This window comes from Magallana gigas, chromosome 2, assembly GCF_963853765.1.
Source record: "Magallana gigas chromosome 2, xbMagGiga1.1, whole genome shotgun sequence".
NCBI lineage: Eukaryota > Metazoa > Mollusca > Bivalvia > Ostreida > Ostreidae > Magallana > Magallana gigas.
The window spans coordinates 14849281-14864257 of NC_088854.1; the positions used below are offsets into that span (position 1 = coordinate 14849281).

At 32.7% G+C, this 14977-nt stretch overlaps 1 protein-coding gene across 4 annotated transcripts; it reads left to right on the forward strand.

Annotated features, from left to right (window-relative positions):
• The first annotated feature begins 8877 nt into the window (after positions 1–8877).
• On the forward strand, positions 8878–14563 carry LOC105342252 (uncharacterized). Of its 4 annotated transcripts, none has more exons than XM_034448150.2 (6): positions 8878–9027; positions 9388–9504; positions 10969–11068; positions 11622–11703; positions 12118–12176; positions 13516–14563. In XM_034448150.2, exons 5-6 carry the CDS (start codon positions 12169–12171, stop codon positions 14483–14485), a joined length of 978 nt encoding a protein of 325 aa, XP_034304041.1. In that variant the 5' UTR covers positions 8878–9027; positions 9388–9504; positions 10969–11068; positions 11622–11703; positions 12118–12168; the 3' UTR covers positions 14486–14563. The 4 variants fall into 4 exon arrangements, with proteins under 4 accessions (XP_034304041.1, XP_034304042.1, XP_011447430.1 ...); XM_034448151.2 differs by lacking the exon at positions 10969–11068 and adding an exon at positions 12400–12489; XM_011449128.4 differs by lacking the exon at positions 10969–11068.
• Positions 14564–14977: the final 414 nt, after the last annotated feature.

Genomic DNA, 14977 nt, shown 5'->3' on the forward strand with positions numbered 1-14977 from the left:
TCAACTGTCAATATTATTTTATTGGCATAGCAAATATATAAATGTATATTATGTCTGATCATATGTATTTAGACACTCTATTTAAAATTTAGGTAGTAATAGTCAAGGTAATTTATCAGAATCTGGAAAAAGGATGAAAAAGACACAATAATGAAGAAATCTTATACAATAGTAGGTGTTTTATAAATTTCAAGACAACTCATTTCGTGTAATTTTAAGAACCCTTTTACGGAATAATCAATCTACAAAGTGAAAGAAAATACTATGAAACATTATTGACATAAATCAGAAAGAGTAGTGGGCCAAGAACTGAACCCTGTCACACAAAAGCATTGACGTATCATAAAATTGATAGCAAATCATAAAAATTAACTTTCCCTTACAATAACAGATGTAAAATTTATATGAGCTTTACGATGCATGTCAATACTTAAGATTTAAAAAGGAAAATATTTTATGACACACTGTGAAATGCTTAAGACAAATCACAAATTTTTATACAATTTTTTTCTAGTATATTTAGACAAAGCTGTGATAAGAAAAAAGAAACAGTTGGGAGGGGGGGGGGGGGTTGGTGAACAATTTAGTGGCAAGAGGTACGGGTAAGTTTTCGGATAGGGCCTATTTTGGTACACCCCCCCCCCCCCCCCAAACCACCATCTTTATCCACCCATAATTTTTCTGATAAGCACAAAAAATTATTTCAGCATATTTGAAATATTTTCGCTCCGACCAAAATCAATACTTCATAATATTCAAAGAATGATTTCTTATTAGAACTATTTTAACAAGACCTTGGACTTTCATTAAGATGTATCTATCTATTTCTTGCGTCAAAACAAGAAAAAATGACGCAGGTTTCAAGCGAAATATACACCGATTGCGTAGTTTTCGCTCAAAAGCCAGACAAAACCTGTTGATTTCAAAGAGCCATGACTGAGTGGCCTACAATGAAATAGACAGGCCTACATCACATTGCTGTTAGAATAAACTACCCAAAGTCCAAGCTCTTGTTAAAATGGTTCTATTTATATTTGTAACATTTCCAATTTAACACTTTAAAACAACATTTTAAAACCACTATTTTATTCATTGATCACATGCTATGTATTACTACGCGGCGCAGCCAAAACGGTTTTATTTTTGTTATGGTATTAGACAGGCCCATTTTGTGTCGCTCATCCTTTATGAAATTATTAAGCTTCAACATTGATTCGTAATGTTATCATGGACATGTATATATAGAGTAGTTAGATGCGGTCTTTTCATGGGTGTATTAAACACAATTGTATTTGGGGGGGGGGGGGGTGTCATTCATTGGATGAAAATATACATGTATGTTATGGTTCAAGTAGCTAATATTGAAAATCTGATCAAGAAATTATTTAGGTTCCAATATTTTTTCTTAAAAAACCTTATACACTTTGTTGAGGATAAAGTGTAAAAGTGTTTTTTAATTGGAACATAAAATTCCTAGACAGTGTTTCAATATTAGTCAACAGTCACTTATTGCAGCAATATTTGTGTTTAAAATTTCAGCCTCTTTATGCCAGCAGGAATTCGCCGTTCCATCTAAACAAACATCTGCAATGTTCCTGCTATATTTGTAAAGAATAAATATAATTTTTTATCAGTCAACGTTTATGGAGTAAACTTTTATTTGCTATGTAGATTTTGAAAAACAATAATTTTAGTTGCAAAAGTTCTTTCACTGTATTTATATTAAAACAGAATCTTTGAAATTGATAAACACTTAATGCACTTTTTGTTGATTTACATTGTGTCCCTTTTGGAAGTAAAGATTTCAAAAGAACAATCCATATACATTTCACTTCATAGCTTTTGATGTCGTCATGTTTCTTTGATATTTTTTTAATCAAACTTTAGCAAGTTTCCTGTTTTTTAGGGTCCTGTATTCACTCATTTTCTTCTCAATATTCTGAAGCGTTTGACAGACTTTTAATTAAGAATTTTCCTCCTTTCTGAATGAATGTTTGTTTTTATGTTCTTTTGTAATTGTTAGATCTTCAAATAGTCAATATCGTTAAGACAGTGTATCGATCGATTCTCTACAGAAAAGGAAAGTTTAGGTTTATATGTTTAATGAAGGCCCAGTTTAGAAAATATGCAGTAGTCAAGGTATTATTATACACAGTTCATTTACTTTTTAAAAAGACCTTCAACTGCATAGTTTAGTTTTTTTTTAAATAAATAATGTATGCATCGTTCGTTTGGTGTCTTGCTTTATACCTTTGACATTGACAATTACTTGGATTATTTCGTGATCAATCTAACCTTTAGCTACATCGAGAGCACATACTCTATATAATTGCACGGGCTGACATCAGACTCCTAAAATAGTTAAAATTCACATGTATGGAAAATTGGCTGTTCCTTCTGTGTAACGTGTTGATTTGCATGTATATCATCGATATTTTTTTAATAATGCTAGTTTATAGCAAGTTGAAGAAGCATAATAATGAAAATATAAAAAGATAGAGAAAACCTATGAAATACTGTTTTTGATGTTTCACGTTGGTTATATAGGTGTTGCAGAATTATATATATTTTTTTTGTAGTGCTCACTACCTTCGTAACTGCACGTAACATCAAAGTCTTAATTAGAGAAACGTTGTTTATTCAAAAGATTAAACCACTGTGTTACATATACTGACGTAAATAACGCTTATTTTACATTTTATCTGTTCGAACTATTGAGACTTGATTTTTGCACACACAACAATGGTAATTTTTGCGTGCTTGAAAGTTGTTTTTAAGGCATCCTTGGATTTCTGGTCCTATCTTTATCTGTAATAGCATTGTTAACGTTCTATTAACAACTCATTACCGCCCTTGATTACCAACCAATCTTTCAGAATGTTGCCATAGCGACGGGTGTCCAATTGCTTAAGGTAAAAGAAACAGGAGTGCAAGGTTTATCTAAATATTGTTTATAAGCAATGCATATGGCACCGTTGATGCCAATATTTTAATCTTGTGAATCAACATGTTTATCTATTTTAACCATGTCTAAAGTGGCATTGTAGATCATTCTTTAAGTCGGTACTACTTTAGCACGTTTGTTACATATCATTTCTTAGCAAATCTTCTTTACATAAAGATCAAAAATAATAATACAATAAAGAAAGATGTCCAAATAAACAACACACTATATGAGTTCATAAAACTCTGGCTTCGTCATAATAGATATACCAGTTTCTTAGTGGGTTCTTGCGACTTGATCCCGACTCCCGACTGCGCCAAATCACGGTGTAAAAGTATCAAGGTGATATGCAATGAGTCCATTTCCAACTTTAGAGTGCAAAACACCGGAATGATGTCATGTCAAAATAACATTAATGTAGTGCAATCAAAGAAGAACAATCTCCAGTCCGCTATGTTTTGAAGTGATGTTATCTTTCTGTAGATTCTGCTCTTCTTTAATGTCTTAGTAAAAGATTCGAATAAGAAATGAAGCATAAAATCGAGGTGTTCTACATTGTTGGAGATTTTTGACAAGCTTTAACCTGGTTACTGTTTCAATTACTTTTTGTTGATTTTCCTAATAAATACACATTTTATTTTATTTATACATGTACATGTTTCTAATTTAAGTATTTTTTTCATATTGATAGTTCTAGTCATTTAGCATTTGTTCATATTTTTCAAACCAGAATCTACCTAAATGTATCCATCTTTCAGGGATTTTTTTTAAAAATTGATTAGTAATTAATATTCAGTGATAAAGATGTACATACATTGTATTAAGTGGTTCATCACTTTGTTTTTATACTTTCAAAAAACCCTGTCAACCTTCTTTGAGCCACAGAATAATTCTACAGGCCGGGAACCCCTTTCTTGATTGAGTCATTAATATCAGGTACATATCAGATAAATTCATCGTGGTATTATCATGTGTAAATTAGGTGTATATATCGTGGTTATATCATGTGCACATCAGATAAAAATTATCTTGTAAATATCATGTGTACATTAGATAAAAATATCGTGGTATTATCATGTGCACATCAGATAATTTATCGTGGTAATATCATGTGTACATTAGATAAATATATCGTGGTAATATCATGTGCACATCAGATAAAAATTATCTTGTAATCATCATGTGTACATTAGATAAATATATCGTGGTAATATCATGTGCACATCAGATAAAAATTATCTTGTAATTATCATGTGTACATTAGATAAATATATCGTGGTAATATCATGTGTACATTAGATAAATATATCTTGGTAATATCATGTGCACATCAGATAAATTAATCGTTGTCATATCATGTGTACATTATACATGTATATTTTCATCGGGTGAATTAATGTTGACATCAGATTTCTTAAGTGTGACAATACAATGTCGTGTGTCATTGAGATATCTTAATAGTGGATATGTCTCGTGTGGGTTGGATCTAAGCGTGCCGGAGTATCATGTTTAAGACCATGTCGTGACAATGGACTTCGATTTTCTTATATTAACCCGTGAGACCCAGAGCGTTAATATCTTTCTATATTAAAGGTAGTAGTTGAAATTCGGTTTCGGTTTCAAATCTGAAGTTACTGATGTAGATTCCATAATTTAAAGTTCAGAGTATACAGTGTGACGTCATAGAAAATGGAGAGTCATGTCTACTCCCGTGTCTTCCTTTAAGAAGATTAATATTAATTTAATAAATAAGAGTCTTAAAAGTATATACTGTTCATATTCTAATTAAGGATCGTATTTCTTGTAGACGATATTCTAGACAACACAGTTATGATTCCTTGCAATCTTTAAATGCCTGACCTCTTTGGTAAGGGGATGTGTTGTGTTTGTAAAGATGTGCAATGACAATTTTTTTTCATTTTATTTAAACGTATTTGCGACAAAAGACAAAGCTAAAAGAAGTTTGAATTCGTTTGAATCTCTTATCCTTACCAAGCCCTTAACAACCCCTACGTTGGACGAAAATGCAAACATTAATACGTCAATGGTTCGGCCATGTCATGGCTACGATAATTAGGACCATTATGTATATCATTATTTCTAACTAAACTAAAGAAAGAAAATAAAAATAAACTGCATGCAAGATTCTAAACACAAAAGGGAACATTCTTGTACAGTTAGTTTGGAAAATAAGCGGGTAATGTTTAATAAGGATCCATCTGTCTGGTTCGTGATAACATACATCTTTAATTAGTGAGTACTTTTAAATCTCTAACATCTTGATATGAACTACATCAATTCTTCAGGAGCAAAAACCCAGACATTTCGCTACTTATTTCTCCGATTTTGAATCTCATTGGGGGAAGAAGGTAAAAGTTATCTTCAAATTGTGACGCAATTTCGTTCAGAATAAAAAGTAAAATTAACAGTGAAAAAACAATTATTATAACGTTATATAAGATTTCTAACAGCGTATTTAGCGAAAAAGTACATGTGTATAACTGATTAAGCGTTGCAACTGATCTCTAGGCAATGTCAAAACCAGTTGGAATTTTTTTACATTGTTTTACATTGATGAGAATTTTTAAAATGCAGTTTATGGTTAAATTTTGTACAATTTGACGATTTTAAAACGATATCTGTATTTAGAATGTGATGTACATTCATCCATATTGATATCTCAAGGGACATAAAATTTTCTGTTAAATACATGTATTATTACAAATTATAACACATAAATAGTGCCTGTTTGGGAGGGTAACAGTTGAAATTGACACCCCTCGAAAACCATTGTCAACCTTCCAAACAGACACTATTTATTTCATCATACTGAATGTCTTAGTTTTAAAGAAAACTTTACTGCTAACGTGAATTCTACGGCGAACCATATGCGCATAATTTACGCACATGTAACAATTCGTTGCGTTACCCGTTGCCAAGTGTTGCTAACGTTCAGAGTAACAGAACGGATTATAAACTGCGTTTAAACCAATCTGCAGATTTCAATATCTAACATGAAACTATAATAATGTCAGATTTAAAAACATTTTAAGCTTTTTTTATCAGATCAGTTGATACATTTTTTACTGAAATGCATCTATTTTCTTTACTAAACATACACTTGACCATAAATAACTTTATTACAATTTTGTTTCTCTTTCATTCTCTATCACTTATATTACTCAATATTGCTCTAACATGTATTCATAGAAGTTCATAATAAATGAAATGTCGAATGGAGAAGGATCTCGTATTGACATTGTGTCAGAATGAGCATTTAATCTGAAGCTAAATCCAGGGACGTATATACGTCCCTGCTAAATCCCATTCCAACCCTAATTAATCAATGCCTTTCAATGTGGACGATACAAGATTTAATTAAAGGAAAATTAGAAATTGATTCAATCTTACCACATTAAACTTAATAACTGACAGCAATATTTAGACTTTAAATTCAGATATATATTTAGACATGTATGCGTCAGAAGTCTGCAAAATAATTAACTTTCATTTACAAAATCAGCAATATTTTATAGATTTTTGGATGTTCAGATATCATTAGAAGAATAGTTAAATAGGTATTGAAAGATCGTCACTGTATAGAACGGGTGTATGTAATAGCAGCCCTATTATTCGTGTATTCCAAAAAAATAAGTACAAATGAATTCACACCCGGCTCTTGGTTGTAGTATTGACACTATAAAAGAACTTGCTCATGCAATGGCAGTTGTCGTTATCGCCGGTGAATGACAGCTTCTAATTTCTTTAATGACTTTCAGTTAGTTTTCCAATGCCATCTGCTGTTACTGCGTATGTTGATTGCTAAACTTTAATTGGAATATTATGTATCTCAAACTGGCATAATTAAATATATTTCTCTACGACGTTTGATTACAAAAACAACGTTGCACGTTGATTATTAATGAAATGATATTGAAAGGTAAATGGACTGGGGTTTACTGAACATGCGAATTGGTAAAACCTCGGAGATATTTATTATCTTATATTTATATGATAATTATAAACACTACAAGTAACATGTAAGAAATTCTTTATAAAGAATATGTACGCCTCGAATGCTGAGTACAAAGTTAATAGAAATTGTTTGATCAAAACTGATTTGCAAATATGCATTCATTTGAACTGTTTGGGTTCCTAGTTAACGGCATAGCAAAGTTATAAATAATTAGAGGACATTCGGGTTGAATTAGGAAGATTATAAGAGCCATGAGATGAAAGAAAATGTTTGGTGAATTGGGTACAATTACGTGAACGCCTTTTAACATAAATAAAGTCAGTTTTGCTATAAGCGGCAACCCTTTTCATATGTAACAAATTTTTGCTGCCAATATTTAGATTGTACGATTGGGTTTTATTAAAACAATAAAATGATTTCTTTGGTGATTCATCCGAGATAGACTGTATACATGAAGGTAGCGGCATTGCAGAAAAAAATATAAACAACGCTAGCCCGCGTGAATCTTCAGAAAAAGCATTTTATTGTGTATATTTACATCTTTCTTTTCAGGATTTAATATATTTATTGTAAAAAGTAAGTAAAATTAACTAAATTTCTGTTAATACTGTAAATTCTTTATATTACGTGAGTACTTAATTCCGCGATCTAGGTGTTTTGTATCAAATCGCGAGAATATAAAATCGCGAACGCGGAACATTTATCCATATTTCTTATAGTTCTCAACCCTCTGAAAATAATGGCGAGGTTAAAAAATCCGCGAGGGGTGCTTCTCGCGATTTTACGCGGATATAAATTCCTCGCATTTGATAAGAAATTTACAGTATACACCAATACCTTAGCTAAAGGAAACAGCCAAATTGTTCTTAATGGGAATTTGAGTCCGACATCATCATGAACTTTCTGTGCAGTCCGTGTTTTTTTCTTAGGTCGCTGTAGGTTTCGACCAATCGATAAACGGGGCGTATAGACTTCGGTTTTTATAGAGCTATGAATTGCAATCAATTTTCTTAAGAAACAGAGATGATCATACTAGGTGGATGTAAATATTTTTGTTTAACATACATGTATGGCGTTTAAAACGTTGCACTACTCAAATTTTATTATAACTTTTATTCAATAACGTGTCAGACATGTTCAACAATCTGGACATTCCTACGCAACATTTTGGATTTTTATTTGATCTTCTGTGTAAATGACACAATATAAAACTCCATCTTATTGGATTATGCAAAGCAAATGCAATGGATTGGGAAAAAATGAATCACATGTTTTGAATGTTAATCACGAGATTATCGAACATAAATCAAGTGACTGTCGCATATAAATCACATTATCGAATATGAAAGACATAATTATCGAATAACAATCACATGTTTCGAATAAGAATCACAATTTACGTTTATAAATCAGTTTACATGTTTCTTGAATATGGGTGACACGTTTTTGAAATTAAATATTTGAAAATCAAGCTGAAACATAACTCTTAGATACGTTGAATATAGTTTTAAGATCATAACTATAGTATTGTGGCCGATGGCAATTCACACCAAGATTTAAATAGCATACATGTATCATTCATCTGGTTCATTACTACGGAGACTAGTAATCATTTTCATTTGATGTTGTTTTACTGTTTTAATACAACGTCTGAAAATTGAAAATCTATAGGTATTTATTTGCTATTCCTCCAGCCCGCACATTTCAGAATTAAATACAGGCACATGAAATAATTGCTTTGATCGAAAGTAAGTGCTATTCTTACAACAGTACCAATTTGAGGAAGATTTGAATTTTATTTCTAATTGGTTACAGTTGATATAGCACAAAGGGCAAGTCTTTAAATGGATGAAAAAAAGGATGAAAAAATTCCCAGGGCAAAGCCTGAGACTTCTATTTGGGGTTTAAAAGGACCGTATTTAAATCTCGATTCACAATCCCAACTGATCGTCGAGTTTCCATTAATATTTTCAAAAGTTATTGACTATTTCATTTTCTTATTTACGGAGCAAAATATGTACATAGATTTAGTTGCACACCCCATTTAAAATCTATTTGGAATATAATGTACCTTGAACACGGACGGGTTAAAATCACGCAGTTCAAGGTAGGGTATTAAATCAGATACAATGCTCAGAGATTGCTATTTAGTGTATTTTTATAAATGCAGCATTTATTTAATAATTGCAGTGTGAACATGCACACATATTTAGATTTATCGAGTTTCAAAGCTTAGTTTATCAAAAAAAACAAGACTTTTATTCTCTCGGTTTAATTCCGAGTGTACGTGTTTCCCTAAAGGTTGCCACTGGCCCTTAACAAGATTTATACATAATTTAATATGATGAAATGCGCGATTGCCTCCTCAACAGGTTATGCGTGTAATAAGATTGAACTATGGTAAAACTTCTTAAGTTCTTGTAGAAATTTTAAAGAAAAGAGAGAGTCATTGTCCTTTTTATTCCAGGTTTAGAGAAAAGACCTTCCAAGTGCGGTGCACATATTTAAAAAACATGATATAACTCAAACAGCTGTACACCGGCTAAGTCGATCGGGGTATATTAATGGTTTGTCATCTGCACAGGTAGGTTTTTGTCTTGTAGGATTAACGGTGGGGAACGAACAAAGTATTCGGGCCGCTATGATATATTCAATATTTTGGTTTCTTTACAACGTTGTTTTTAGGTCTTTTTTCACAGGCTTTTGTTAGTAAAATGGGAATTGAAAAGGTTTGAATTTTCCAACACACCGCTATGATATATTCAATATTTTGGTTTCTTTACAACGTTGTTTTTAGGTCTTTTTTCACAGGCTTTTGTTAGTAAAATGGGAATTGAAAAGGTTTGAATTTTCCAACACACCTTTTCATATAAGACTTACTCTAAACTTCACTCTTATTCATTCGCCTTTTATATTCCAAACTTAAGTTGGAAGAAAATAATGATCGAAGATTTTCTTTAACGACGATGTATTTAAAGATATATCAAGTAAAGAAATTTGTTGTACGTTATTAACATTCAGTAAAATCTTATTTTTCAATCAAATCATGTTAGAAATTTTCGGCATATCATGCTGATAATAGCGAGATATATACTTTTGTTCTTTCTCCATACTTAGTCTGCTCTTCATCAGCACAGGAAATTTGTGTTTGCAGGCTATGAACATTGGGAGATCAAAACTTGTCATTTGATAGAGCACATCAGATAGACACCGTCATAGCTTTGATGTATTATTGATTTGGATTTTAATGAAATGTCAACATTTGCTACGGATTTGTTACCGATCGATCGAATATCGCAGCTTTACTTCGGGATTAGTATGCAAAAGCATAATCAACGTTTGCTTACTTTAGAGATGAGATCGCGACTTCTGACTGATGCACACAAAACAATGCATTATTATCACTGCTAAGTAATGTTCCTCTAGAGAGCACCTTATACACGCAGATCAGATAGTATTTCACACACAATGTCTTATTATGTTATGAACAATGGCATGTATAAAAGTAGTTCTATTTATGATCCACTAATCATTGTAAATGGCTTGTTATGTCATTTAAGCTTTCATTTTTTATGGTTTTCATTTACCAATAAGTATGTTCTTAAAAAAAATTCAAGATTTTTTACAAACCAGTTTGCATATCTTTTCAGTCGTCTTTGAATTAACATTTTTCGAAGTAGGATGAAAAAATTAATAACTATCATTCTGTAAAAAAAAAAAAAAAGTCGAGCACAAATACTGTTCCATGTAGCATACACTAAAACCACGTTTAAATGTTTTAGTCGAAAAAAGTGATTGCGTGGGTAAATATGTACCTTTTACTTCTAAATCATTTATTGCAAATCGATACAACAATTTGCTAAGTAATAAATCAGGTACAGATAGAGTGTTTTCCTATCCCTATACACCTTTTGCAATGACTCTTCACACTCTGTTTTTTTTTAAGGCAGCAAGACAAAAAAATACCTTGCGGATTAATAATGGTTTTACATGACTCATTGTCGTAAACACTATCTATAATTATTATTTTTTATATTTTCATTAACAGTTTGACGCATAACATGTGCTGTATAATTGTCATTCGATACATGATAACCACTTCGTATGAATACTTTCAAAGTTGCTGTGTTTTGCTGTCATCAATATATGTAGGTGCATCTACGTTTCTGTGTCTATATATTCATCTCAATAACACCGTTATTTGTTTATTGCCTGACTTCTCGGAAAATAATAACTTTTGTTCAAAAAATATGACTTTGACACGTGTTTTTTGTTTGTTTGTTTGTTTGTTTGTTTGGGGGTTTTTTTTTTTTGGGGGGGGGGCGGGGTTTTCCGGCCTCCTTCCACAGTAATGACACCGGGTCACCCGGGCTCTCGCGTTAACATCAGTGCCAACGAGAAGGTTTTGTTTATCAATTGTTGTAAAATAAATGATGTTCAGTGTAATGATTGTTAAGGTAAATATTTCTCTTGCACATTATATATTCTATTTATTTAGATCTCTCACCAACTATTAATTAATACAGTTTTTAAATATCCATTAAAAAGAATTTGATTTGGCCCATTGGTCCATGTCCGAGCGCCCAGTAAAACCTCCATCGAACACTAAATGGCACTCCACATCTATTGAATTCACATGAATGACATTTAAATAGTCTTTAGCAGATACTTCTGTAGATAATGATTTTTATATTTCTGTAGTTTTAATACGAGGACCCTATTCATGACAAAATTGGACAAACAAGGATGAGAAACTCAAACCAGAAGTCTACTCCAAAACCCAGTGAGTATATATTTACAGAAAATGTACCGACTTCCATTAGAAAGAAAAGTTGAAGCCAAGAATCACAATAACCTGAATGACAGTCTTATTTTCCAACAAAGACGTTAATTTTCAATCGATATCAAGAATTACCTTTTGGGTTTCGGGGGCATTCATAGAGTGCTTGACAGCAATTTAAAATCTAGCCATCGATTCAGAAACTTCTCATCCGTTGGTAAATAGACAATCTGTGTATCGTTTTGGTAGGTAATTCTTGATAACAATTCTGGCCTCCAACTCATTGTGTGCTGGATTTTGAGAATGGGTGAGAGTATAGACGTTGTATTTAGTTTTCCACATTTTCTAAAGTTTCTGTCGGCGTTGCTTGGACCACTCTGACGCCTTCATTTTTCATTCTCACTCTCTCTTCCACAGGTGTGAAGTAAAGGCTGTTGATTCAAAAGGTGTTTCACAATCTGATTAAGGATGCCCAGGTAAGTTTACCTAACACAATGAATATGAAGCATACAAAGCGATTTTGTTTGAATATTTAGCTGTTGGAAACCCAAATGTCTCAGCTGATAATTTACTTTACTGCCATTTAATGTATCTTAGTTTAACTGAATTGGTTAGGGACAGGAATCACCCACAGAAACCAATATCAGTTGTTACTTATACAGAAAAATATATGCATTCTGTGATATATATTTATTTCAGTATTGAATTCCTCGCAGGTGAATTGTCAGTTTAACAACTGATCTGAGGGCCAATCGTTAAGAAATCTGATAAATATTGCCTAGATTCTAGGTAAACGTCTACACAGTTTGTTGAAGCCCACTGTCTTGAACTGCACTGTTTTAATGGTTTCACGTTGTTTTCATACAGAATGCTTCAACACTCCCAGTTAAAGTTCTTTAATCTTTGACAGATTCACTACTTTTGATGAAATAAAATATATTACAGTTGCATGGTATCAAAATTGAAATTCACAAATCAGTATCCCTAGCAAAATCAATGACTTGTTTATATTGTTGCATGCAGTTTTATTAGATAGTACTGTCATATTTAAAATCCCTTCTTTTCTAAACCAAATCAAACCCTGAAAGATTAAAGGAACTGACTTGTATTATCATCGGTGTCATCAATGCTAACAACGACCGCTACACGTACTCAAAATGTTTAACTTGTACAAATAGCTCAAGAATGTGGAGTCTAACTTTCCTTCTTCATGGTATTTAAAAGTCTTGGTGACTTAATTTATCGTGCTGTTTTTGTCTTCTCCTTCTTTTTTGAGCATTTAAAGTTCCCATAACTGAAATATCTTACAAAGTTTGTCCATGTAAATTCCACACGATATCTGTGTGTCAAAGGAAAAAATATCAATTAATTGCATATATGCACTATATATCACACGCAAACTACTAAATGGTACTTTTAAACATGCAAACTGTGAATTGTTTCATTAAGGAAGAATTCGGTTAGATAAAAGAATTGAAAGAAAAACAAGAGCAAACCGATATTTCGAGAAATTCGTTCGGATTGGCGACATTATTAAATACCAGTAGTGCATTCTGCTGAGAAAATGTACAGTTAAAATATAACGCATATTGTAGGTGAGGGCACCAATGCAACTTTGCCATGGTATCCTTGCTAAATTCAAACTTTGCAAAACTAATGACACAGACGATATTCATTTAATATTTCAAGTGATAAAAGAAAACATTTCATTCATCAGTTAATCGCTTCCGTATCAAAATGGTAAAGTTACTCGCCTGAAAGATTCTCGTAATATTGTTCTATTAAATTTATGATGTACATCGGCCTCTTTTTCAGATCAAGGACTATGGACCTTGGGGGATACACTTCTAGGCGGTCAATGCTTGAAAGAGAGAAGGCGGTAGATTGTGCTCGCAACCCTGGTGCTAGTAAGTTTGGGCATTCTCTTGCTGAAATTAACTCCAAAAAGGACAAGAGTCTAGTTCGTGAACTACGCAAGATTGAACACGAGATTAAAAGCATGAGTCTGCAAATGAACCAACGAAAGAAGACATTTGTAAAATCTTGTCATGTGTTGAACTATGATCCCATTATATTAGTTGAACGACCACCGTCCCCGGAAATGAGAAAGAAGGCTTTAGCAATGTCGATGGGTTTGGATGAAGAAGAATACAATGAACATTTTGAGAACGAGAAGGTTCCACACTATATGCATCAGCTCAGATCCAAACAGAAGACTCCCTCAACATTACGTACTATCGATGCGTTTACAATTAAAAACAAGAAAAAGAAGAATATATGGGAGGACGCGGTTGAGCAAAATGATGCCCCTGTGTTCCATAGTACAGTGAGACCTTGCTATCAACTGACCAAACGAGAACAGAGTGACTTACAAATGGGCTGGGCATTACACAAACCCAGACTAACCCCTGATAGCGAGGTTCAGAGAGAGGGACTAGAAGACTACCGGAAGTCAAAAACCCCGCCTCGTTCTATCACACCCAAGTCACGTTCCTCCACTGCTGACCACCAAGCCAATGCCAAATCGATTAAAGTAGTTGGGGATGTTAATTTACCAAAAGACTTTCAGGGTGATAGTGAAGATGAGTTCACTCCATTTATTACACAAATGGCGAAAGTTCGAAACCACAGTTCGACGTCTAAAGCGTCTAATAACCCACCAAAAGGCTATAAACGAGACCCTCTGGTTGTTAGTATGAAATCTGTTCGCTTTTCATCAAGCATTCCCAATACTCCCGTGCAAAAGAAACGTCCAAAGTTAGCTGCCACTAAAATTGCATATTAATTTCATAAATGTATAATTGTTAAAATCAGATTGTGTCGTACAAAAACTGTTTATATTCGAAATAAACTTCAGAAGAACTGTTATATAGTAATTGTAAATTTGTGCACAACTAGTGGAAATGATCAGGGATATATGTGATGAGATTTTGTATTCCTAAAGAGAGAGAGAGAGAGATAGAGATATCCACATCGGATAAGTCAGTTGCACTTCTTAGAGGAAAATTGAGTTAATAAAAACCAAAACACAGACATTCCATGCATAATCAATGCTAGTACCGAAAATTCTGATATGATGATAAAATGATTACTTTGTCAGCACATTTGTCAGCACAAAAAAATTAGGTAAACTGGAATTAGGTATTGGAAAACGAATTTCTTTCTAGTGTATCTTTATTTTACAGAAAAAAATTTAAAGTAGAAGCCAAACCTACGTGTAAATTTTAATATAATGCATGTTTGTCAATAGTTATCTAGAACACATTGTGACCTATTA